A 27,066-nucleotide genomic window follows, 5' to 3' on the forward strand; every position below is an offset into this window, starting at 1 on the left:
TGCTTACAACTCACAGACATTCAACTGGTGACAATGAGCCACAAGGAGCTATGGCTTCAAATTAAGAGGTCACAAGTGTAAAAAAAACTTGCGAACTTGTAATGTGCTCTAAAACATTAAGCCTTCAGTTGTATTCAACTTTATTCTATGCAAAGAGCAATGCTTATGTAACATTTCTATTTCTGTAACATTTTAGGAAAAGCACTGCATAACAAATTTGCACAAAAAAAATCCTATGTAAATACATAAAAGGTTGACGTGATTTAATTTGATTTGTGTGAACGGCCGACCTTAGCCACTAGAGGACAGTATAATTAAAGTTAAGTCAGATCAGACTGAAACTGAAAGTACACTGACAGAAGTGCACTTTGTACACTTTCCCTTTAAAGTAGTAAAAAACCAACTCTTTTTGATGTTTTCCATCTGTTTATTTCTCTTAATCAAAGTAAAGGCAAACATTTACAAAATATATAATGTATTTATTTAAGTATACAGCAGTGTGAGTGTCTACATGTCCGTTTTTGATAAATATGTATGTGTAAAAGCACGATATACAGGTACTTTATGGTGCTCAGCTACACATTTATATGTTCATGTACAGACTATCGTCTACAGGAGGTCTTGCTCCACCCAGACCGTCTTCTTCTGCTCTTCCAGTATTCGGTCTTTGATGACCTTGATGAGATCATCTGTCCCGGCCCAGGCCTCGGGCTCCAGGCTGGCGTAGAGGCAGGGAATGCCCTCCAGCTCCTTCAATTTTGCCCGACACAATTTCACAAACTCTTCCTCTGACTCCACGCGCAGAGGCAACTTCCTGTGTAGACAGGAAACAGGAAGGAAGCAGCGCTGCGGTGGTGAGTGTGGTCATGTTTGGAACCCATTACTTCTTATAAAATCCTGTAGACACTTTGCAATAGTGGTTTGTGCACTTTGTTCTAATTCTGAGAAAGGCTGACAATAACGGGTCAACTTTGTGTCTATTTACAGGCACAACCCACCAAAATATATACGTCATGCATCAGGTTTTGTTGTTTCTCCATTGACAATGTCATCAACACACAGATGGAATAGCCATATTGTATTTTGAGTAAGGTGCCTAAATCTCTTGTTTAGCAACTCCTATCACTGTTTCAAGTTCACAACTATTGTCTGCAGGCTGCTGAATTTGATTATGCATTAAACCACATGCGTAGTATAAGAGATTCAGCAGACTTGTCCTTTAACTGGTTCATTCTCACCTCTTGCTTGGAGTCAGAGTGTCACGCAGGGATTGACGTCTTTGCGTTTGGAAAAAGGGTTGTGGTATGCAGCTGTGGGTAACAGGCACTGGGTAAATGTGTGCAAATAAGTGAGGTTTGTCAGGCCTTACCGTAGCTTCTTGACATTCTTCTCACAGATCTTGACGTAGATAATGATTGGGTAGATTTCTCTCCGCAGAAGGTCTTTGACGCAGCTCAGCTCAGCCTCCAGCAGGCAGTGTTTGCCCTGGTGACGGGTGGAAAAAAAATGAGCTTTTACGAATAAACGCAGAATATACTGTGTAATGCGGACACGTGTATACATGATTGAACGCAGAGATGAGCACACAAGGCCTCACATACAGTAACACAATAAAACATCTAACATTTACTGGTATTTTTCACATAATACGGATAAAATCACAACTTTTTTTCCCCCTCTGATGGCCAAATAAGGAAAATAATACTTGAATTCATGCATGAATCTGTGAAATCAATAACATCAAAAATAAAAACGTGAATAGGGTAGCATACACATACTATAAAAAGGGATAGTTCAACATTATCGGAAATACATCACGGTTGATGTGAGAGTTAAATGTGTAGATTTGTGTGAACACTCTTACATCTAGTCAGTGTGAGGCAAAAGCCAGCAGCCAGGGGGAAACAGCTAGCCTGGCTCTGTCCAGTTTTAACAAATTCTGCCTACCAGCACCTCTAGAGCTGACTTCTTAAAATCTGTGGTCAGAACCAGGCTAGCTGTTTCCCCCTGGCTGCTGGCTCCTGCTACATATTTACTGTACAGAGTAAGAGTCGTTTTTCATAATAATGTATACTTTATTAATCCTGCAAGGAATGTTATTATTACACACAGGCCTGAATTATACAGGCACGCTCAGTACCTATACATGCACTAATGGTGAGATGTCAGAGTGAGGGTTGGGTATGGTACCAAGTTGGGGTTTGGTGCCTTGCTCAAGAGCACCTTGGCAGTGCCACCATCCACCACCATACTTTGTCTGTATGGGGACTTGATCCAGCAACCCTCCGGTTCCCAACCCCAACTCCCTACTGACTGAGCTACTGCCACCGCCACACTATTCTGTGCGTTTTCATTATGAGGGGCATTTTCTAAAAAGAACACATATGTACATAAATGCAGGTGCGTACACACACATACACACAAAAACTCTTGTCATTAATAGCCTACCTTAGAAGCGACAGCCTCTATGTTTTCTCGGGTGATGCATTCAAATGTGGCGTGTTTCTCTTTGTAGTGAATGAAAGGCTCCACATTCTGTTTCAGATGAAACTCGTCTTTGGACAGGGTGTCTAAACAATAGAATATAGCAGAGTAAAATACAACAGTATAGAAAGAAAGGACATTCTAAAACAATGTTGTGAAACAGTTTCATTTGTTAATGATCACCACAGAAACACAGAAGGAACTGAAACTTTTGAGGTTTTTGCCCTGGGGAATCTCATGACATGTCATGATACAGTCTCTTGGTTTGCCAGATGTTCGACTCTGTGCAATGGCAACTTGTCTGACCCCACTGTCCTGGGAGCAGTTTGTTTGTCATGGGAGTGTTAAATTCCTGTGTCCCCAGAAATGGAGATTTAACCCTCGTATTGTCTTTCCGTCGACCATGCTACTTGTTGTCCTCCCGGGTAAAAATTGAAAATCAACCCTTTTTTAGAAGCTTTTTTTTGAGTTTTTTTGACGCTTTATTCGTTGAGGTTTTTGTTGCTTCTCTTTGCACTTTTTCTTTTACTACCACCGGATCAACTTATTACCACCAGTTTTACACTTTTCTTTGGAATGTATGGTCAATATATCTAATTCATATGAAATTATACCTACATTATCAGTAAAAAAAAAAGCTGAAATTAAGAATTATTTCAACAATTACAATTAAGTGGATAATCACAACGTGAAAGTTTAGTTAGGATCTTGTTTCATTGTTTTTTCAAATGCTATACAATTTTATAAAACACCCAAGATTCAATCAAAGTAGTGATCTGTTCCTTCATTTTACTTGCGAAGAGAGTTGGATGGAACAATCCATTTTATTTTGGGGCAGTTTTTTTTGTCAAAGAAACCCAAATTTCTGATATAGAATGTTTAAACGGGTCAAATTTGACCTGAGTACAACAAGAGGGTTAAACTCCTCTGTGTAGTCATCATAATGCATCATCATCCTAAATATCAAATAGGCCATCTGCTATCCTGCCTCCACCGTCTCTCTGGTTACACGCCTTAACATTTACACCACAATGCAGTACAATACCTGACCTGAATCCCAATAGTAGCTTCTTTCTCCCCCTAAACTAGCCACTATCTCCCCCATCTTTGATCCACAATAGGTGAGCACACCGGGAATATTCCAAAGAAATGGAAACAAACCCTTGTGAAGACATTAAGATGATATGTTTAGCAGTGAGCTTGCTTATTCCCATCACACACTGACCTGGTTTGCAGATATTAAAGTCCATGGCTCCCCCCATGTTGAGTATTTTCTGGATAATGGTTTTGGCTAGAGCACTGGGAGAGAATAGGACCGGTCTTCTCCTCTGGGTCCGCTGGGGGGTGACGGGACTGTAGGGAATCAGGTTCAAACTCCTGCTCAGCTCACTGTCTGGGTCGGCAGCGTCTGTTTACAGCCAAGACACCGCACACACACACACACACACACACACACACACACACACACACACACACACACACACACACACACCAAAAGAGCCACACTCAATGATACACCCATGGGCAGTTTTAACATTTCAACTATTTTAAAAGGTTCAAGTGTGAATTTTTTGGCAGTGTGCCGACGTAAATTGCCTTTTCCAGATGTTTCTTCTGGTTGCTCATGTGAGGTTTTGATCCTCCTGCATCACTATGTACTCACCTTCTGGCCTAAGAGCCTCAAGACCTTGTCTGGGTAGTGTACTGCCTGAATTGATGATCCTCACACGCTCATTGCTGTTCATTCGCTTGTACTTGATATCCACCCTGCTGACAAACTTCAAAACAGACACAGAAAAGTATTAACGGCGGCATCTGAGCTAATTCTTTATTCAGTTGTCCTGCCATTTTAGGAAAACAATGTTGCGAGATTACTCTGATGTCATCAATAATTCCAACTGGGGGAAACATGTTGGAGTACAACCTCCTCAATTACTCATTACTGTGACTGCTCACTTCTTAGTTCCACTAGATCATACTCATACTACATCATGTTAGCCAGTATGTTGCTCAGGATACCTGCTACTTAATAAGTTGCAGAGTGACATGGTTTAACGCTACGATACGATACAATACGATACGATACTATACGATACAACTTTATTGTCAGTCAAGGCTGAAATTCTTTGTGCATCCCTGGGTAGCTCATATAGAAAAAAAAGGACATACACATACATACCAACATACATGAGATTAATAACTACAACAACTATAACAACAGACATACATGAAACACTACCTCAACTGACATAAACTTCCAAGTAGGAAAAACAAAGAAAACATGTATAACAGCAGAAAATGACATAAACATACACACAGACAACGTCTTGGAGACGTATATCCCTGAAATAAGTATTGCACTGGATTTAATGTAGCTGGTTTAACAATAGGATAGATTGATGTATGAAAGAGTTTTTAAGTCTGATGCGATTAAAAGAATGAACTCTAAAGCGTCTGTTTGAAGGCAGAAGCTGATATTCACTGTGCAAGACATGTGAAGAGTCATTTGAAATATTTCTGGCCAGTCTAAGCATACTATTATTATGAGCCTCCTGAAAGGAGTGTGCTACAGGTAGTCCTATAATCTTTGAGCAAATTTTAATCTGGTTGAATAGCTTTGTTTTATTTTTAACTGATAGGCTACTTAGCCAAACAGTACTACAGTAGAGCATGATACTCTGAATTACTGATGTGAAAAACAAAGAAATAATTTTAGCAAAAAATGTATGTGTTTGAACTATACCAAGCATACAAAGTGATACCTGAGTTATAAGGTTTTTTTTTATGAATGTTTTGATATTGTTTTGCAGTTGTGAAATGGCTCACATTTTGCAAGGATGTGGTAATAAAATGTGTTATCTGGAAGTAGAGGCTACAGGGTGTAAGTAATTGATTATAAAATGCATGTTTCTTTACGTCACAGTGATGTTCCAGTGCGTTCAACACAAGACATCTGAGTCAGTGGCAGAGGTGCACCATTGCACCAAAAAGTTCCACAACAGGAGGTTTAGTTTGCACTTCATTACCTGTAGTATTTGAGTGAGGAAGATGCTGGCTCTAGACATGCGTGGGCTGGCTTTAGGATCAGGTGACTGGCTGGCTTCTTCTGGCTGTAAATTGCTCTACACAGGCACATACACACAACTTATAGATCAAACAAAGATTAGTTTTTCTGAAGTAATGCACAATTCTGACTTAGAATAATGCGTGAATTTGTGAAAAGTGAAAAAGTAGAGTTTATAAAAAAATGATAAATATGAAAAAACATTAGTGAAGGGGATTGTGACAAGTAGACAAAGAACAGTGAAGGATGTGCCTCTAGATGCCACAGGGGAGTTTCTTAAGCATTTTTGCTTTAATCAAATGTGAATGTTTGGCTATATTACAGTATTGCCATTCAAGTACATGTTTTTTTTTTTTTTACTTTGCTAAAACATTTTTAAAAATAGTTCAGGAAGTTTCTTACCCTACTGCGATGGGTTTCATTCTCATCTCTCCCGCCTCGACATACTAACTTCTGAATTTTTACCAGGAGCAGTTGCTGGGCCCTACACACACACACACACACACACACACACACACACACACGCACACACACACACACACACACACACACACACACACACACACACACACACACACACACACAATTCACACAATTCTTACTCATGATTTTGATACAATTAGAAAAGTTAATATGTCATTTAAGTGGCTGTCCTCCATCAAGCTGCTTCCTGTGCTTCTTGGTGAAAAAAACAGGTTGTGGGACTCAAGTGTGAGTGTGTGTGTGTGTGTGTGTGTGTGTGTGTGTGTGTGTGTGTGTGTGTGTGTGTGTGTGTGTGTGTGTGTGTGTGCGTGTGTGTGCATGCACGCACATGCGTGCATGCATGTGTGGCTGGACTGGATATTGAGCAACTTTGCATGGCTGCTCAACTGTTACATGACTTTTGCATCATGCTCAGGCTTGTCTTTGACACACGCTGTTTTGTGGAATGTGATTTACATGTGCAGGCTTCATATACGAAGCAAAAGGTTTTAATGTAACTTTCACTCTTAATGTCTGAATGTCTTTTTGTTTTAAATGCCCTTTAAAAAATGAAAACGTAGTAGTGTGGATGTAGCCTTTAAAAAACGTGTGTATACCGTGAGTTGCTGGGTATGGTGCCACGTTCGGCCAAGTCGAAGCCGTTGTAGGGGTCGACACGAGCACATAGCCACTCACAGCGGCCCTGGTGCCTGGTGTCCAGCACGTGCACCACCTCATCACAGCGCACGCTCAGAGAGCAGCTGTCTGATTGGGCGGAGATGTTGAGGTTGACCCGTATGTAGAAGGAGTCGCCAGAAACCTGCGGGCCTTCCGCCAAGTCCCTCTGAAGACGACGATAGGCTAGAGGGCACACAGACACACATTTGAATTTACATACACAGTATATGTATACTACACAAACACATATACACAACTCCAATAAAAACAACACTTACAGTCAAAGTTGGCTCGATAGTGCAACTTGACTGGTCCAGAGCAGTGCTGCAGCGTCCAATGGGCTTCTTCCTGAGTGCTGGTATCCAATGAAATGCTTTGGTTCTCCTCACGTATGCAGCCCTCAAGCTGGCCAGGCAATCACATCAAAGACAGATGAATGACAGATTAAAGTATTAATGTTTTGGGTGTTTTATGTCAAATTTTGGTTTGTAATTAGTCCGTTGATTATAGATAATTTTATTATTATTAAAATGTATTATTATTATAATTTTATAGAACTGGACGAACAAACAGGCATCTAAAAATAAAGAGCTGTTGATGGTAAAAAATGGGTTTTAGCTTCTAGAGAATGTGTGACATGCACCAACAACACGTACATGGCAATAAAACCCTTTCTGATTCTGATTCTGATGCTGATTCTGGATTTGTTACCCTTTCATCTGTAAATGTCCATGCACATTTGTCAAATGTCTAGGTTCTTACTGGTTCTTTTCAATTTGTACAGCCAGTGGTTTTATTGGACACAAATTTACTTCACTGAACTTTTACTCATCTTGCAGCCCAGTGTGAGCCTGTAGTTAACCCACGCAGTAAGTAAACTACATACCAATAGGAGGTGATGGCCCTCTCGTAGCCCCGCCTTCTCAGCCATGGAGCCCGACTGGACAGCAGAGATGAAAATCCCGCTGTCGTTGCCGCCTACCAAAGTTATGTCCCTCAGCAGGTTGTCGCCTAGTAACGTCAGCTCCTGCACCGGCTTCAGGGAAGCGCTGATTCTAGAGAAGGAGGACAGAGACGGACGGAACGGCCTGCACACACAAAAAAAGAAGAAGGTGTTTATAAGTAAGTTTGACCCTGCAATGATTCTTGTGCATGTGAGTGCATGAGTATCTACACTGTACCGCTCCAGAGAGAGTTTCCTGAAGATATTGTTGACCTGCTCCAGGTCATAACTGTCCATCCCTTCTGACTGATGCGACGAGGAAGATGAGTGGATAGAAGGTGGGCCATGCGGTTCGTCCTCTAAGGAAGGGACGGAGAGACAGAGACAGACAGAGAGGTTATTTAAAAAACGGTAGACAGAAGATAAATACGGTCATTCAGTTCAGAAACGTTATTAGTACGATTTTGGGCAATGTGTAAAAGTATTCTTTACCCAACTCCATTTCCATGTTGTCACTATCATAGTCCGAGAGGCTAAAAGAGACCAAGCATCAGACTATTTTGAAGCCATTCATAACAGAAAATTGAATTCAAACCAGCCCAGATTCATAAAAAAAGGACGAAATACGCGTGGCACATAACCATCTACATCTCAATAGTATAGATTTACAGACATGTATATTCTGGTATGGTGCTGTAATTACCTGCGCGGGTGGAAGTCATGTTCCTTCTCCCTCTCTCTGCGGTAAAGCGATGCTTTCTCTGGTGGCTCAGGCAGTGTGGACAGGATACTGTCGTTACGGTAACGCAGCTGTAGATGTTAATGATTAGTTAGATGTTTAAGTGAACGAAGCTTCAAGTCAGGTCGACAATAGAACTGTTCTATTAAATCTTTTTGGCTTATACGGAGAGAACGCATCAGATATTCATTTTTAACCAAACACAATACTGCATCATTTCTTTGTGTGAAAAAGACAATGAACTGTAGCAATGGTTTAAGAGAGTAGATCTCACCATATTTGGCCTGTTGGACTGTTCCACCATACTGAAGGTTAGTGGGTTGGGGCAGGAGGAGGAGGAGGAGAGGGAGAGAGCTGAGAAGGGTGCATATGTGGGGGACATCAGGATGCTCGGGGAGGGAGGGAGGGAGATGCTATTGCCGTTCGAGTTTCGCCTCTGGATTTCCAGAAAATCTCCTCCGTTGACTGACAGAGCTGAAAGTTGGAGACAAATGTGGATCAACTTACACCAGGGAAATGTCACTGGTGGAATGTGAATTAACTATATGATCATGTGTTACCTGCAGATTGAGTGGCCTCCGGGTTGACTTCTTTGGGTAAACAGACTGGAGACTTAACTCTGTTCTAAAATACAAAGCATAAAAGTTACTGTTACAAATAGTTCTGTTTACCAGCAGCTGAATGTCTTGACTGCTAGGTTTTCGTTTCAATTCCATTTCATCCATTTGTTATTCACTATTATTTCATCTCCATGTATATATAATACAAAATAATATGACATTGTTTATTTTACATGGTCATTTCTACTGGAGATAATAAGGATTTTATTTATAAAGAACATTTGATATGTTTTGGCAGAAAAACATCAACAAGTAAAATGGAAGGATTTTTCAAAAGAATCACCAATATGGCAGATGTAGGGTACATCTTTTACTTGAATTGGCTGTTCCTGCTCATACATGTGATTAAGTAATTATATGATCACTCGAGAGTTGCTCTCAGAGGTTTCTCTTAAACTTGAGAGTAAGACAGTAAGTAGTTTAATGTGTGGTATAATGGTAAGTAAGAACCTTTTTAGTCCTAAGTTGGGTCTTAAATTGAATTCTTCCCTGGCCTTTGTTATAATGCTTCATAAATAAATAAGTAAGTAAGAATTACTGGAATTGTTGGGTCTTTGGAAATTATAGAGTGTGGTCTAGACCTACTCTATCTGTTAAGTGTCCTGAGATAACTATTGTTATGATTTGATACTATAAATACAATTGAATTGAAAATTGAATTAAGTGTTAGTAGTAGACAGTGGCTGACCACTGCTTTGAGGTTGGGTCTGCGTTTGAGGCGAGGCTCCTCAGATGAGAACTTCTCCTCTGGTGACTCATCACTGGACCATTCTGATTGGCCCTGGATGGGTTTAAAGTCCTCCGCTTGAGAGATGATGGTCGGAGGCAGGTCCCTCGGCAAACTCTGCAAAAACCGAGAGGCACAGGAATTATTGGCAGGTTTTCAAAATTAGAAATTGGAAATACTGCAAGTTCCAGAGATGCAATGTGAGCATTTATTACACAAATTGTACACTCATTTATTCTACTGTGTCTAACCTGATCCAAAGCAATGTCCTTGGACCGCCGTCGTAGCCGAGCCTCCAAGGTGACCAGCTTGGCTTCTTTGCGTACCATCTCGATATGGAGTTCATCGCTCCTCTCCTCCAGCTCTCTGATCTGCTTGCGATATTTGTCTTTGTCAATGAGACTCTGGGAGAATTGGTGCTGGGCCTCGTCTCTGGCTCGAAACGCCTGTGACAGTGGGGGGAGTGGAAGTTAGCAACACAACATTCATATTCATTCATTCAAGTGTGCGTGTGTGTGTGTGTGTGTGTGTGTGTGTGTGTGTGTGTGTGTGTGTGTGTGTGTGTGTGTGTGTGTGTGTGTGTGTGCTTTCACCTGGTCCCTCTCCTTCTCCACCTCCTCTAGCTGTACAGTAATGGTGTCCATGCGTTTCTTATACATCTCACAGTCCTTCTGCAGTGTGGAGGACTTCAGCTCCAGATCCTCCTTCTCCTCCAGGTACTATACACACACACACACACACACACACACACACACACACACACACACACACACACACACACTTGAATGAATGAATATGAATGTTGTGTTGCTAACTTCCACTCCCCCCACTGTCACAGGCGTTTCGAGCCAGAGATGAGGCCCAGCACCAATTCTCCCAGAGTCTCATTGACAAAGACAAATATCGCACCAGAAGTGGGGTTAATTATAGTTTATTAGACAAGGGCAAATACAGGAAGAGAAACACAGAGGGTTAGATACAGGTTACAGGGAAAGAGGCCTTAGATGGGGATTTTGCACAGGGTGTGTTTCACATATGGTCTCATGGGCATTAAGCTCTCTGGTCATGGGTTTGTGTTTCTAGAGTCTGTTTTTGCTAACCTTTGTCTGTTCCCAGCCTCACTGTGCTTCACATTCACACAGTTCCAAACTGTATGTGTTTATACTTGCTGCAAACCTAATTGCCACCAGTAACCTGCGGGGATGTCAGTAAGAGGCTAGGCAATGAGTCATGAAAGCCAGATTACCTAATTTATTATTTAGGCTAACACGCCAAAACAGTAAACGTTACACACAAGCGCGGCACACACGCAAGGTGATATCAATCAGGATGACATATCGTGTACTACTCTCACAGTCTCACTCTCTCTCTCTCTCTCTCTCTCTCTCTCTCTCTCTCTCTCGCACACACACACACACACACACACACACACACACACACACACACACACACACACACGCACACACACCCCAGCGGCCCTTCGAGGTTGAACCAAGACCACATATCTAACTTACACATACATCAATGTTAAGCGTGTAAAAAAAATGTTCTGCAGTAAAATGGCCCCTGTGTAATGTGTGATTATATATGACCAGTTGTGTTTCCCACAGGTTGAGAATGTACTTGTGGTAGTGGGTGGCACAGGATGTGACGGCGTGGCACGTGATTGCTGGGTTCAGTAATAAACTAGTCAAACAAAAGGTCAAAACAATGACTACATAACATTATCAGATCATTTAGAAATACCACCATTTACATATTAAACAAATTAGACTAAAAGAGGATATAGATAGAGATGATAATATTGCGACACTATGTTGCATCTGACACAATTTCAGGGTAGTTATAAGGGCTGCACGATATGAGGAAAATGTGCGATATGCCCTAATACAATGATATTACAGATATTAAAATGTACTCTTTTTTTCTGAACTTTTTTTTGAAAGTTCTGCCTTTCTGCTGCTTTCAATATTCTGCTAAAATGCTGCTTTGTCAAGTAAATCAGTTTTATTGCCAAATGTTAATGGTTCAGCAGATAAAATACCTGTAATACTATGATCCATACAGAAAGTTACGTTATTATAAATCTCAACACTGTTCCCTCTTAACTCCTGTTGAATCATATAAGGCTAGGGCTATCTAAAATAAATTCTTGTTCTTTTTGTTTGTTAGATCATTGTTCGTTTTTTGAAGCGTTTTAATCTGTGTTTTGGGGATTCTAAACATGCTGTTCTGTAGGCCTACTATATGTCCTGTTGCACTCATTACAGTTTTTTGCGATCGCTATGACCATTTTTTCAATACTTTTAACAACTTTCCTAAACTCTTAACACAGTTAGCACAACATCCGTCTGTGTCGGCTGTACAATTAACACATTTCTTGTTGCTTTGACACAAAATGCATACAGTTAACACACATTTTAAATGCATGAACTTCTTTTACACACAAGCTCAACTAAGACCAAAACAATGGATTTTTACTGACCAATTTGCAAATGCTTTCACACTGTATTTCAGAACAGATAACATGTTCTAAACCTAATGTTTAGGCTAAAGTCAAAGTGAACAGCTGTTCCATTTTATTCCATTGCTACTGAGAAACACATCGATGACAGCTGATTCCCATCTAGGAAACACACTCAGGTGTTGAGGCGCTTTCAATCGCATGATCATATGTTACTGTAGTACATACAGTAAAAGACGACCTATTTGGGCTGATTTTGTGTGGAAAAGGAACAATAAAGATGAACACAAAGAAAGTAAGAAAGTAAGAAAAATTGCTGCACGAGTGAGAGGAAGACGAGTACCAGGACTATTCTGTCTCTGTCTTCTTTTTTTCATACAGTAAACCGTACATTCTATAAAGCTACTCTGAGATGGGTCATTAATTTTCGGTATTGAATTTCTGCAGCAAAAGAAACAACATGCATGCATTTACTAAACCCAACAAAACAAAAACGTAGAGAGGCTTCAAGAGAAACTGCAGTGTAAAACACAATCTATGATCAATACAATATACTATTGTCTATTGTATAAGGGCAAATGCAGTTTCTGTAATATGTTAGTGTTGTGTATGACATTGTTCTATGATTGACTAAATGTTCCTGTTGGAAGAGAACATGTGTTAGTGTTGTGGAAGAATTATTTGATTTTGAGACATGTTTGCATTGTTTTGGTAGACATGGTGTATTGTGTTAGTGAATTATTGTATTTTGAAAATTAGTGTTAGAGTTTAGTTTTCAATGTGTGATTCTGAGCATGAAATTAACTGTTTTGTCAATCGTGTGTTGTAGGTGTGTTGGTGCGTTAAGAGTTTAGGAAAGTTGTTAATAGTAATGAAAAAAATGTCACTTCCTAGCTTGTGTGTTTGTTACCTTATCTCGTAGTTCCTCTGCCTGTCGGACTTCTTCGCGGAGGTTGTAGAGGCGGTTGACCAGATCCTGCCTGTCTTCTAGTGCTTCCTGTCTGTCATGCTCCAAAATGTCAACGATGGCCTTGTCTGATGCAGGTAGTGGGCCAGGCTGTGTAATAAGAAACACACACATTGTTGGGTATGAATGTATAACTGGTGTATGACTGTGCGTTTGAGGCAGGCCTTACCTGTATGATGGACTGTAGCTCCTGTAGTTTGATCTTGAGCATTTCATTCTCTCTTTCAAGCTCAAAGATCTGCTCTCTCTTCGGCCGGTTCTCAATGTCGTTCTTCAGCTTGAGACTCTGCCTCCTCTCCATCTTACACTCTTCCTCCACCTTGTTCAGCCTGTGCTTCAGCTGATCAACCTATACAGACAGTGAGGACGCAGGATGAATAGCAGGGGCGGGGCTAGAATGGGGGTACAGGGTGGCACCAGCCCCCCCCCCCTGAAATATGATTGTCCCCCCTGGTCCCAACGAGTGCTGTCAATCTGACAATTGTGATTTCCATTGGATCAGAGTACTGTCACTTGGCTGCCTGTTCTGCCAATTTTCCCAGCCTTTGTCACATGACCAAATAATGTTCACATGACAACTATCCAAAATTCTGATACCATGGAACCAGCACTGAAATTGTTTTTTTTTAAAGTGGCAGACTGAGCTAGCCTAGAAATCTAGACGCACCCTAGCGACAGCAAATGTAATTTGCAGCCAGGGTCCGTCACATTTTCAGTGCTGGTTAACTCACCGTTGGCTTGCGAGCTGGAAAAACCAAACTCTAGACAGGCCAATCACATCGTGTCAAAAGTCGGTGGGCGGGCTTAACATAATAGCGGCAGAGTTGCGACGGTTCCGCGTGAATTCCCTGCTACTTGAAAACAAAGAAGATGGCTGCTGCTGCTGCTGGCGAACAACGGTCTTTGGAATCGGTTCGAAGAGTTAAGCTTTTCTTTGAGAAAAGAACAAAGAACGGCACTTGTGTTCGGAGTTTTGCCGACCGGATACGGCAAAAGTTGAATCTATCAACTAACGTTGCTCTGGTTGGTTGTAGAGCTATCCTATTGCGTGCAGAGGGAATTTGAAAGACAACTGTCAATGGTGAGTTCCCAGACCAAACATCTTGATGTGGGTCTGGCTTGTCCGGCTAGGACTGAGCCTGTAGAAAATGTGTATTGTATTCAGATACATCATTTGTTTGAAATTAAAACATGTGAAATTAATAATGTGATGTTTTATTAAGCATAATAACATTGTTTTGTTCCAATCCAAAATTTCCCCCAAAACGATAGTTGGTCCCCCCCAACTTATTAATGTCCTCAAATCCTCACATTTCCTCCAAGCTCATTGTTAATGGTTATCATAAATTATCATTTCTTTACACAGTGTAATGGCAGTATTTTCATGCATTCACGTGTCCATCAGTACCTCTAGCTGCAGGTCTCGGCTCCTCATCACAGCCATGTTCTTCTCCTCGCTCAGCGTGGCGTACCTCATGGCCAGTTTGTAGTTTTCATCCTTCACTCTCAGCAGCTCATCGCTGTAGGTGTTTCTTTCCTCTCTCAACTTATTGTTCCCTGGAGAACAAAGTGTAATCGTTTATACAGTAGTACATGACTGGGTTGTCCGGACTTTTAGGTGGTAACCATCTATGAGTTTAAGCAATTATTGCAAAATTTATGAAAATGTTATGCTTAAACATAAATATAGAAAATGCATTTACATGGAACCCCAAAGAGTTCAATGTTATTTTTTTTAAAGATAACAAATCATGTGAATAAACTGTTTAAAATATAAATGAACCAATCTTGTAAAATACTAAAAGAAAATGTTCAAATGTTGCCTTTAACTGAGTGTTCGATAATCAAGAGAAGATGTGCAGTGCCTTCTCGGTTCAGAAGTAGAATCCCATGTTTTTATTTTATAGTTCTAATGAGTTATGCAACTTGTAAAACCCTCAGTTACATATATTTATACATTTTGACATGTTCTCTTGTGGTTTAAGGATAGTGAGATTTTGCTAATTTACCCTGACCAGGAAATTTGCAATAAAGTTGCCATGATAACTGTGTCCTCCTCATTTAGATGTTTACCAACAGGCTGTCAGAGAAACATGGCCTGAAATGTAATTCTTCCATTTTTTGGGGGGTTTTTAGAATTTCTTTAAACGTGAATGTGCTTGTTTTACCAGCTGCAGGTTTCAACTAGCCTTGGACATGGACAGGACATGATAACATATACCACAGTGTCCTAGTTTCATTAATATGCTTTGGTAGACATTGTGATTGCCTTAGAGTTTTTTACGATCGCTATGGCACTTTTTTCAGTACTTTTAACAACTTTCCTAAACTCATAAAAATGATCATATGGTAGTAGAGTAAAAGAGGACCTATTTGAACAATATACTGTAGATGAACACAGAAAATAAGAAAAATGCCTTCACGAGGGGAGAGGAAGAGGAATACCAGGACAATTCTGTCTCTGTCTCCTTTTTTTCGTAAACCGTACATTCTATAAAGCTACTCTGAGATGGGTCATTCATTTTTTGTATTGAATCTCTGCAGCAAAAGAAACAAAACGGTGGCTGGGTTGGCTCAGTGGGTAGAGCAGGTGCACATATACTTGGAGGTTTATGCCTCGACGCAAATCCGACTTGTGACGATTTCCTGCATGTCTTCCCCCTCTCTTTCTCCCCTTTCTCAACTAGCTGTCCTGTCAAATAAAGGCGGAAAAGCCCAAAAAATAATCTTTAAAAAAAGAAATGAAAAAAAAATATGCATGCATTTACTAAACCCAACAAAACAAAAATGTAGAGAGCCTTCAATAGAAACTGCAGTCCAAAACACAACCTATGATCGATACAATATACTATTATCTATTGTATAAGGACAGACCTGACACATTTAAAATAATGCAGTTTCTGTAATTCCATCTGATGTTAGTGTTTTGTATGACATTGTTCTATGATTGACTAAATGTTCCTGTTGGAAGAGAACATGTGTTAGTGTTTTGGAAGAATTATTTGACTTAGACACATGATTGCATTGTTTTGGTGAACACAGTGTATTGTGTTAGTGAATTATTGTATTTTGAAAATCAGTGTTGGAGTTTAGTTTACAATGTGTGATTTTGAGCATGAAATTAACTGTTTTGTCAATCGTGTGTTGTAGGTGTGTTGGTGCGTTACGAGTTTAGGAAAGTTGTTAAAAGTATTGAAAAAATTGTCACAGCGATCGTGAAAAAACTGTAATAAAAAAACAGCTGTGGTGCCCCTAGCAGGGCAAACCCGTAAACCAAGCATGTGTGGTGAGGTAGCAGTTTTTGTAAATGGTGGTACGTTTTTGGTTTGGATTTGATCATAGACAGTAAAAGAAATGGACACAGCAACGCCATAGACTTCGACGGAGACCAGTGAAGTCAATTAGAAGCACTTTTCTGGTGATGGCTGAGCATTACTGTGCAGCCTCCAACTGAGCTTGACGACGTAGATGTGACGTGAGCAACCTGTCTGAAAGTTGTAAGTCTTCTGGTAGCTGTGCCAAAAGAAATCTCAGTCATTCCCAATCTTGCAGAGACGGAGAGCGTGAGTAGGAGCTGTCCATGAGCGTAGGAGCAGGAGCAAAACGTTGCTGAAACATTTTGTTCTGATGCTTTCATGGACTCTCCCCCCGATTGCCTGCGAGCTTCTCCTGTACTATACGGTAATTTCTCTACTGTCGCGTGGTTATGACACACTCATTAGCCTATTTTTTACAAAAACGTCTGCTACGGGGCCATAACGTAAGATACAAGGTAATGGAGCCTTTTATACATTGTCGTGTTTCTTTAGAAATAAACAATGGGCAAATAGAGTCTTTAAACGCTTCAGATGTAAAGTTATTCGCTGTCAAAGTGACGCCAAAATGAATGGGAGTCAATGGGATGCTAGCGGAAGGTGATGGCTTGTTAGCTTCAGAATCTCTCCATAGGAGGTACGCTTTCCGGATGCTCGCTTACCCCCTTGGATTTAATGCTCAACCATTTGAGACACTAAGCATCTATCAATGATTTTGCCATTGATTTTAAGTCATATATGGAAAGAATGCGGTGAAGAAACACAGATAGAGGGGAGCTTGCATGTCATAAACACAACATATCTAAAATGTCTGCTCAAAAGGGTTTGTCTTAAAGCACTTTGGGTTGCCTTGTGTATGAATTGTGCTATAGACAAGTTTCCATGACAATAAAGTATTATCTTAATCTTATCTTATCTTACAAATAAACCTTATGATGCCTTGCCTTGCCTAAAATAATAATGTGTATTTTTACTCTGTTGGAAGGCCTGAAGCTCCTGATTGGCCAGCCGTAGCTTCTTCTGCTCGTCCTCCAGGGTGCAGTTCTTCCTGCTGAGCTCCACCTGCTGCAGGGTCTTGACTTTGGACTGCTGCTGCAGCTTCATCACTTCGTTCATCAGGAACTGGGTCAGACCCTCGTGACCCTCCTCCACTGCCGTGAGAAAACAGGTGGAGAGGAGAGGAGGGTAAAAAAAGACACATCACAGAGTATGATATCTCATATGATACATCATCTACTCTACATAACACAGGACCGCACCAGCCGATCGAGATCTATGAGAAGTGTTGTAGGCTTAGACTGTCTGTGTAATTGATGGAAGTTCCTCCCAGAACAGAGCTACAAAACCAGCTCTACATCTGGCAGTTAAATGTGTTTATTTTTCACGTACTTCTTCTTCTCTAACTGTTACTTTTCCCAAAAAAACTATAGGTCTGATTTCCCTGAAACTGGGTGGAAGGGTGTAGCATCGGCTAAGAAAGAATACATCAACATTTGGAGCGGATCAGAATCACACAGGGACGATGCACCAATTATTCTTCATTTCCGATAACATTGCGAGGTCTTCTAGTTTAAAAAACTCACTCACATTTTCAAGGTTGCCTATAATGATCAGATCTTTTTTTCACTTAGTTTGATACAGTCAGTTCAAAAATACAGTTTATTGTCCATTAAAACCCATAATAGTCAAACTGTAATATGAATTATCTGTGCGGTAAGTAAAAGCTGTGTGTCCATGCATAGATGTGTGCGTCGTGTGTCTGCATCCAAACTTGTGTGTCTCACCTACGATGGTGGAGAAGCGTCTCGTGGGCTCCTTCCCTGTGACCAGCTTGTACAGTTCAGGGTAGTAAAATTCCAGACTTTCCAAAAACGCCACATACCCCCGCTCTCCTTTAGTGTGCAGGATGTCAAGTAGACGGCCTGACAGATTGATTGACATACTTTAAGTTCAACACACAGAAACATAAATGCACTTTCTCTCACTGCACACAAACTCAGGTTAAGAGGGTGAGAAAACTATTGCGTGAGGGCAACATGACTGATACATACTGTATGCACACACATCCCTCTACCTACTTGTGCGGTTTGCTTTGGAGACCAGCAGCATGGAGTTGAGGATCTCATCCTCGTCCTGTTCATCTAGGACTTTGCACTGGCGGAGGTAGGGGGTGAGCTTTGCCGGGGAGATGGTGCGACACAGTTCGTAACGTTTGCACTCCACCTTCTCCCACAGCGCCTCCACGTCATCATATGTCCCGTTTTCCATCTCTTAAACCCTGAAAAGTAGTAGTACTTTCTTTTGTTTATGTCATTTTGCATCATCCTAACTGATTCAAAGAGATGCTCACTGCAAGGGAGCACTACAATGTGTGTGTGTGTGTGTGTGTGTGTGTGTGTGTGTGTGTGTGTGTGTGTGTGTGTGTGTGTGTGTGTGTGTGTGTCTGTCTGTCTGTCTGTCTGTCTGTCTGTCTGTCTGTGTGTGTGTGTGTGTGTGTGTGTGTGTGTGTCTATGACTATATACTGTAGGATAAAATGTACAACCTACATACATAGTATATCTAACAAAAAATATGTATTATATTAAATATGAAGTAATCAGTGTGCAAGTAGCATAATTAGTGCAATATTGTATGTGTGAGGTAATGAGATGGTTAGGTCACACACAGCTGTGAATTGTTGTATGGCAATGTATCTTACTCAAATCAGATTACAACATAACACATTTGTTTTTTGGGGGGGTGTGGTTCACACCACCAGCACCACAAGTTGTAATCATGTTTTAGTTTACATGTGGTTAGTTGTGTACAACTAAAGGAGATTAACTGAATAGATCTGTTCTGTTTTGTTAGCCGTGCTAGTCATGCTACTCTGAGGGCTTTTCCTCTTCCTGCTTTGAGGGAAAGCAGGCTGAGGTAATCACAGCCACACACCCAAAAACAATGGTTTTAAAACATGCTGATGAAGTATTTTATACGTTTTCATACTTACTATACTGAAGTGAACAATTAATAATTATAATAAATAATTTATTGCATATGGCTATTATTTTTTTTATAGCTGTGCTAGGTTTAGGGTAATGTTTCAACAACTGTTGGATGGACTGCCATGAAATTTGATACACACATTTACATTGTCTCCCTCAGGATGAAGTGTAAGCCTATGCTGACTTTAATCTAGAGCCAGATGATGCCTCGAGTTACATTTTAAAGGCATCACATTTAGTCGTCACTTCTTGTTGTACAAAATAATGTCAGTGTGGTTTTAAATGTATTGTTAATAGTTATTTTAGATAAGATAAGATAAGATAAGAAAAGATAAACCTTCATTGTCATTGCACAGAGACCCATACTGTACAATGAAAGTGAATGCCACAACTGAAGGTGCATTAGAGATAAAAAACAAGATAGACAATAAATAGCTGAAAACAAGAATAATTTAAGACATAAAACACTAAGGACAGGACAGAAAAAATATTGCACATGATGTATGATTATTGTAATATTATTGCGTGATAATAAAGGCAAGTTGTGGAGGGGCGGTGTCGGTGTTTGATTGACAGCAGCTAGCAGAGTGCCGGTGTCACCATAGGTAGTCTCGCTTTGCCAGACCCTCCTCCAAAGCACGCTAGAGGAGAGTCTGGCTACTCCACATAGCATACGGGGATGGAAGGAAAACGTGCTCTGGTTTATTGGCATTTCTTTAAACCAATCACAATCGTCTTGGGCGGTGCTAAGCACCGAAGAAAAGCCGCTGTGCCGCTGCAAAATAGGCTCGGAAGGAACTTGTTTTGGTGGAACGTGTACGTTTAAAGTTGTTTTAGCTGTACAACAGAAAACTCAGATTGAACAGATGTACGCTGTAGAGATCTGAGAAAAGTCCTCATAAATCGACCAGAGTTTAAAATGCCAACAAAAAGGAAGCCTAGGCAGCAGATATATGGCCTAAATGAGTGAAATCCGGCAGATTTTCCGACGAATATCTGGCGGCAACGGAGCAATCCCAGAAGTGGAACGTCGTGGATATATAGACTATACAATGGCTGACAGGGGTGGGGGTGGTTGTAAAATCTTTTTTTTTATTTTATGTTACAACAAACCCCAATGACAACTAAACCCACTTTTTTCAGAATGCCAAGACAGTTGGTGTGAAAAACGGAGGGGTGTGCTTGCACATGTACTAAATCTGCATCAGAAGAGATGAGGCAGGGAAAGACAGTAAGGTCTGTCCCCAAAGAACACTCTTATCTGCCATGTGATATTGAGCAGATACTGCAAGAAATTAGGAAACCTCAGAGAACAAAGATCGAGACAGCTGTCAAAAGTCTAGAGGATGCCTTGACTGAGCACTTATATTGGACTCACACCACATGAGGTACTAAGCATCTGACAGCTGCAGGTAGCGAGTTAGACCTTAGTTAGAATTGGTTATTGAGTATTTGCTGTAATCGTGTTTAATTCTTCACTCTTATTGTTACAACTTAACATGGACATCAATTCATCAATTCTGTGATATAGTTGGAAAAGTTGGAAAGAGGATTTTTGTTGTAGACAAATATTGGTACTTTATGTCAAAATTTGAGAGATCTAACACAAACATTTTGCGAGTTATAAGTGCTGAGGAATAAAAAAAGTGTTACAACCATGCGCAGTCTTCCCTACGTTGACATGCTGCATTAATGTGCTGCAGCTGAGCAGCTAATAACCTATCTAGCCTTGTTTGGTCACTCACTTAACAAGCTTTGGTGCAGCACAAAACGTGTGTTCATGTTTGCAACAAGCTAACATCGGCTAACATTATTTACAACTGACATGCCTCTTGATCATTGATGATTATCTGCAAAAGAAGCATGTGAGACTTCATGAGGAGTGAGGCCTTGCTCATTTGGGTCCCACACATTCTCTGCTTCATCCGTTTCCCTTATAAACAACATATACTTTAACCAACTGACATCTTTCCATTTACCTCTCCTTTTTTTTTACTTTTCCAGAGACATATTTCTACACCCTTTATCTTCCTCTCACTCCCACTTGATTTCCTCTCTCTTATCATTTCACTCACACTCACAAACACACACACTGTCCATGCATCTCTGGGATTTGCATGCCATCTGGCCATGTGGGTGTTATCCTACAATCCTGCTTTGTGACTTGTAGCCTACATATAGGCAAATCAATGTTATCTGATGCCATTACTCATATAAACAAACACAGTCACACACACTTTTGCATACAACTGTCATCTGCACCGTGCATGTGGAAATTTGCGCTTGTACACATACAGACAGATGCTGGTTAAATTGTAAAGGATGCATCAGCAATGCCAGTTTCTAAATATCAACACCACTCAGATCTTCAGTCAAATTCAGCTCATTTCTCTGACTTTCTCTATGTTATATTATTACATTTTCAAATATTTAGACCCTCAGACAGTGAACAACGTCAATGATGAGCTGCTTTTCCAATGCAGTTTGAGGCAGACAGAAACATCACACATTCTCAAGCTATTATTTCTATGTAGTGTGTAGTGTATATACTGCCACAGTCACAGCAGATGATAAAACCGCAAGCGCTCACACCAACACACACCCGTGTACTCATGCAGAAGTACACAGTGCATGCAGACACACACACACAGACACGGACCCCTTCAGTAACCACATACATGTTTCCTCTTCTCTCTTCTCTTATTTTGGATGTCATTACCGAGAAAACTCATCCTTGCTTCCTCCTTTTCACACCAGATGTGGAGGAGTAGCTCTCTTCCTCTATTCTGTTTTAGTCCTCTCAGTCGGCTACTTTTCTTTATAGTATTGTGGTCAGGGGAGTTGTTGTTTTTTTTACAGCAGTCTACGTGTGTGTGTGTGTGTGTGTGTGTGTGTGTGTGTGTGTGTGTGTGTGTGCGTGCACACACGTGTCCTCGCACTAAACCTTGTATTTTTCTCCTTTTTTTTCAGCAACTGCAGCCTTAAACAAAGGCAGACACACAAACACGACTACTTACTGTCTTGCAGGACTCTAATGCACTGAGCAACGCGGTTGTTGTTTCCATTATTTTCTAACACCCTGCTCAGTATTTCAACTGTTTACCACCTTGCCTTGCTCTGATCACAGTTACCAGGGTTACTACTGCTAACATTAGCACTCTGAATATAAGTTACCCTGCTCTTTGCATCTGCAAATTCATACTCCATGTAAAATACTCGGTGTTGTCGACCACCATGTTGTCAACAAAGAACGTACGTTATAGTCTCCAACTAACATTATTTATACATCCATATATACATATCATGTGAGCACATAATGTACAGTATGATTACTTTTAAATTGGACTGATGCCATGTTTGAAAATGCATCATTATTGCCAAAATCAAACTGGTGTAAAACCTTCACAGACTTATAATTTGCAATGTAAATAAAATGAAAATAAAAAAATAAAATGAAGTCTGAGGGAGAAATATTTTCAAAACTAACATTGTAAATTATAACATTAAAATATAAATGAATTTAGTCCTACATCATACAGATATAAGAAACTGAGAAACTGCTCTAATGAGTTATATTGACTAATTGTCATTTCATTGCGCAGCACGTTGTCTAAAAGTATATAGTTCAGTTGGGTTTCAATTTGTCACAGGAGATTTCACGTAGATTTGGGTAATCTAAAGCGTCAATATCTCACCTCAGATTATCAGGCATCACGCTCAGTATATCGTGAGTAAAATATCTGCACTGGAAAGCAGTAAAGTGTGCTGAAAATAGCGACTGCATAACAAACTTGTAAAAATGAAAACCATGGAAATACTCGTTTTCTGTTGTGCACATCACTTTGTTGGGGCCACACTGTCTCCTTTGTGATACACGAGAAAGCAGCATAATTTATTTATGTTAAGACCTGCACTTTTTGCTACAAAGACATCTTGCTGGCCTTGCAGCTTGCCTCGCATCTTCACAGCATATGCATCCAGTAACCAACATTAGTTAGTCTTCATGTAATCTATACTCTTTCACGTTTCCTTCTCATACACTCTTATGGAGCTCAACGCAAATTCTTTCAGGAAGACTTCTAAATAACTTCAATCACCACTATCTCTTCCTAAAACTATACAGCTGTTAAGAGGCGTTCACCTTTCAGTAAACCAACCAAAATTGGCCACAAAATTCATGATCCAATCACAGCATGACATCCTGCTTTAAATGTCTTCTCTCCTTGCTATCAGCCATCTTTTCAGGCAAACGTGCAACCCTCCTCCTCCCCTTCCACCTCTGGTCAATGTCAATCACGGCAACCTGAGTCCCTTTCCGGCAGACAGCTCCTTCGTTCGGTCTCCGTGTTCTTTCTCCACCATCACCAGTGTCTAGGCTCCATCGGGGGGGAATATATCTGGCTTCTCTACCCCTTTAAAATATTTATATTAGTATGAGTCTAATCTCCAAAGACTCTGTACATTTCATATTATGCTTATGTACAATAAATCTTTGCATATCTGCAACGAAGTCTCTCCTGATTGAAATGCCTTTGCTGCTACAATGACTCGGCATCCATATAACAAGTCAATAACTTTTGTATTGTTGTTTCCGTGTTTTTAGACGAGACATTAAAGTCGATTTAAAGGTTTGATATTTTCTCTTAGTGATGAATAGGTATATCCATGTTTGCTAATGTAACTCAGAAGCCCAAATGATCTGTATGGAGTTACTTCTACTATGACACAAATATTACTAATTTTCTCTTTTGTCTTCTTGTATGAACACGCACAAATCTGTCAAACAAAGAGAGCATTATTGTGACCCAGATTTATTACACTCTCAGCCAACCACAGCTATATTCTGCACACACACAAACGAAGGAGGGGGTAAGTGTGCCACTGACTAATAAGTAAAGGAGTTAAGCATAGTGCAATCCAATCCAACATCACATAGGGCACCAAATTCACTGAACTTAAAGAATGGTTTGCTTTCCACTGTTGATGACGTTCCAGATTTCTGTATCACATGCATGATCATGTTTTTCAGGGTCGAAAATATCAGTCAGTGAGACATGGCTCAACGGTCCTAGAGAGGCTGTTTCCCAGGCTTACTGTTAGTGTACTGGACTGAGATTGGCTGGCCGGCTAGCTGATAGGCAGATATGATTGGTTCAGGTGTACAAACCATCATAAAGGCTCCATTGTCTGGCAGAATAGCTGGAGCTCATAGAAATTTGATATGCAAGTGCAAGTTCCTCTAAAGGCTTGCATATGTACTGTAGTTGAGGATTTGTTGTTTGTATGTAAAGTGTGTGTGTGTGTGTGTGTGTGTGTGTGTGTGTGTGTGTGTGTGTGTGTGTATATATGTATATGTATATATTTGTATTCATGTATTTCTCCAAATGATTTGTATATGCGACAGGAAGACATTTGCTAAACAAGTAAGTTTGTGGTGTCTTGTAATCCCATGTGGGATGGGCCAAAATGTTTGGCATGACACAGAAATAAAATAGAACTAACTAACTAACGAACTGTACTGTATAATTTACTTCTTTCTTTAAAAACTAAAACAAACAACAAACAAATAGGTGTTTCTGATGGTTTTTACGTCCCAGTTAGGACAACTGAATTAAATCTTCCAATGGAGCATTTTCTGCATAGCATTGTTACGTTAGAAAAATGAATGCACATTGGTTGTAAGGTGTAATGGAAAGCATTGTTTTTTTTTGTTCGTGCATAGTTCTAAAACGGAGGATGTCTTTCTATTGCTTAAAACATATTGCTATAATCATACAGTCATATTACAACATATTTCAGCAAAAAAATGACATCAAGTTGAGATCAATGCAATCGTGATGAATATGCAGGATGCAATCACCTCAGTGTACTGTAAATGCACCGTAGACTACAAACTTTTCCATGTCAAGCACCGTTAAACTGACAAAAATTAGATCTGATAGGATTTTTGCTTTTAGATATTTTATTAGAGAAAGTGTATGAAGCCACTAGGCTACTGTACATGACCTGTGTGTCTCCCCTGCATCACACTCACTGGATCTCATTGTCTTGTGCACCTGCTATTGGAATCCCAAACACAGTGTTGACAGACATTCAGCTATTGTGTTTGCCAAACTAATAACTTCCTTCATTTACAAGCCATGAATATATCAACCAAGGCAACATTAACTGTCATTAGGCCTAACCACAGGATATGCTGACAACATTCACAGATGCTGTTGCACATGTGCAAAACTGATCCCATCTGAGTATCAACAAGTTATTTTAAGGGACAAACCTGCAGTTTATTAGAGTTCTAAGTCTAAGTGACTTGAGTTTGGACAGATGTAGGCTATTTTAGTGGAGATGACACACCCGCTGAAAGACTGCTGCGGTGATCCGGGGTGTAATATCACTTCTCGGCTTCTCATTTTTTTCCATTCAAACTGTCGCACGTTTATCACTGTTCGGGCACTTCTCTAACATAGTTGCTTATTTCTGAAGCGATCAACGCTTCACTTACATGCGAAAACAAGAGGGGTAGAGTTATTTTGCCTACCTGAGATGCGGCGGGTAAGATGTCCAAAGAGTGCAAGGGAAATCAAACTTGGCCAAGGTGTTGTAGCCTGTTAGTTTTTGTTTTTTTGGTGATGTTGCTGTTTTTAAACCGGTTGGTTCACCATCGATGAAAGGGGCGTACAGGTTGTCTCCATTTATCCAAAAGAGAGATGACTTTTAAAGAAACGTAGTAGTGATGAGTGAGCGCATGGGAGCTGTGGTCCCGATTCAATGTGTGAGGTTGAGATACAGAGAGAGAGAGAGAGAGAGAGAGAGAGAGAGAGAGAGCGAGAGAAAGCGAAAGCGGGGGCGGTGTGAGCGCAGATGGAAATAACAAGTGCACTATAGGCTATAGAGGTGTGGAAGAGCGCCTCTGTCATCAGATACGTTGGCCGCGTAGGGACCTATTATACGTTTAGAATTGGTCAGTTACTCCTTCATCATGATCACACAACATATCAACACAACAGGCAAAGGATTTCTTGGAACATGGAAATACCAAATGGGAACTGTAGCCTGCTTCACTTCACTAGGCTTTATATTCTTCTTTTTACTCCATCTATCTGGTGACTCTACAGTTACACAAAATATTAAAATATGTTAGGCTACACTGTTATAAATTATTATAGAACTACAAAAATCCTGCTTACACATTAATGCTTTAGTAATAATAATCAATGTATATGCTATATAATAGTGTGACAATCACAGGGGTCATATTTGTCTGTTGTTTAAGAGTAGCCTACTTTTACTTTATTAATTCAAGTAGCCTACATTTTGCTGATATTACTTTGGCTACGTATTTTTTTCCTATGTGACATTTCCAATGCAGGACTTTTAAAAGTAATGGGTTATTTTTATATTGCAGTAGGCTTTTGCTAAATTTAAAAAAGTGACATTGCAATTCTGCATTATTAGGCTACTTTTACTTTTGATACTTTGTACATTTTGTTTCCAATATAGGGCTACTATATATACTTATATATATATATATATAAAAAAAAAATCTTATCTTCTCAGTGATAGATTGAAATCCTTTAACTATTTTATCTACAAAGTATGGGGATGAAGGAGTAGTGGGC

General features: G+C 40.2%; 1 protein-coding gene across 1 annotated transcript; it reads right to left on the bottom strand.

The window, feature by feature from the left end:
* Positions 1 to 406: 406 nt before the first annotated feature.
* On the bottom strand, positions 407 to 26,254 carry card11 (caspase recruitment domain family, member 11). Its single transcript, XM_078269113.1, has 25 exons — positions 25,986 to 26,254; positions 18,541 to 18,740; positions 18,247 to 18,384; positions 17,437 to 17,613; positions 14,557 to 14,705; positions 13,318 to 13,497; positions 13,092 to 13,238; positions 10,311 to 10,436; positions 9,969 to 10,163; positions 9,679 to 9,834; positions 8,931 to 8,994; positions 8,645 to 8,844; positions 8,335 to 8,441; positions 8,124 to 8,164; positions 7,870 to 7,990; positions 7,575 to 7,776; positions 6,967 to 7,093; positions 6,628 to 6,871; positions 5,951 to 6,032; positions 5,511 to 5,606; positions 4,148 to 4,262; positions 3,710 to 3,892; positions 2,449 to 2,570; positions 1,370 to 1,485; positions 407 to 814 (listed from the first exon to the last, which is right to left on the bottom strand). The coding sequence occupies exons 2-25, from the start codon at positions 18,728 to 18,730 to the stop codon at positions 610 to 612; spliced, it is 3,483 nt and encodes a 1,160-aa protein (XP_078125239.1). The 5' UTR covers positions 18,731 to 18,740; positions 25,986 to 26,254; the 3' UTR covers positions 407 to 609.
* Positions 26,255 to 27,066: the final 812 nt, after the last annotated feature.

This window comes from Sander vitreus, chromosome 15 (genome assembly GCF_031162955.1).
Source record: "Sander vitreus isolate 19-12246 chromosome 15, sanVit1, whole genome shotgun sequence".
Taxonomy (NCBI): Eukaryota; Metazoa; Chordata; class Actinopteri; order Perciformes; family Percidae; genus Sander; species Sander vitreus.

What these genes read in the sequence shown, in the direction of transcription:
- card11 (XM_078269113.1), bottom strand. Translation starts at nt 18,730, where the DNA reads ATGGAAAACGGGACATATGATGACGTGGAGGCGCTGTGGGAGAAGGTG. An exon ending in AGCTACAGTCCATCATACAG is followed by an intron (nt 13,239 to 13,317) that starts GTAAGGCCTGCC and finishes CTTATTACACAG; the next exon opens with CCTGGCCCACTACCTGCATC. An exon ending in GACCCAACCTCAAAGCAGTG is followed by an intron (nt 8,995 to 9,678) that starts GTCAGCCACTGT and finishes TTTGTATTTTAG; the next exon opens with AACAGAGTTAAGTCTCCAGT.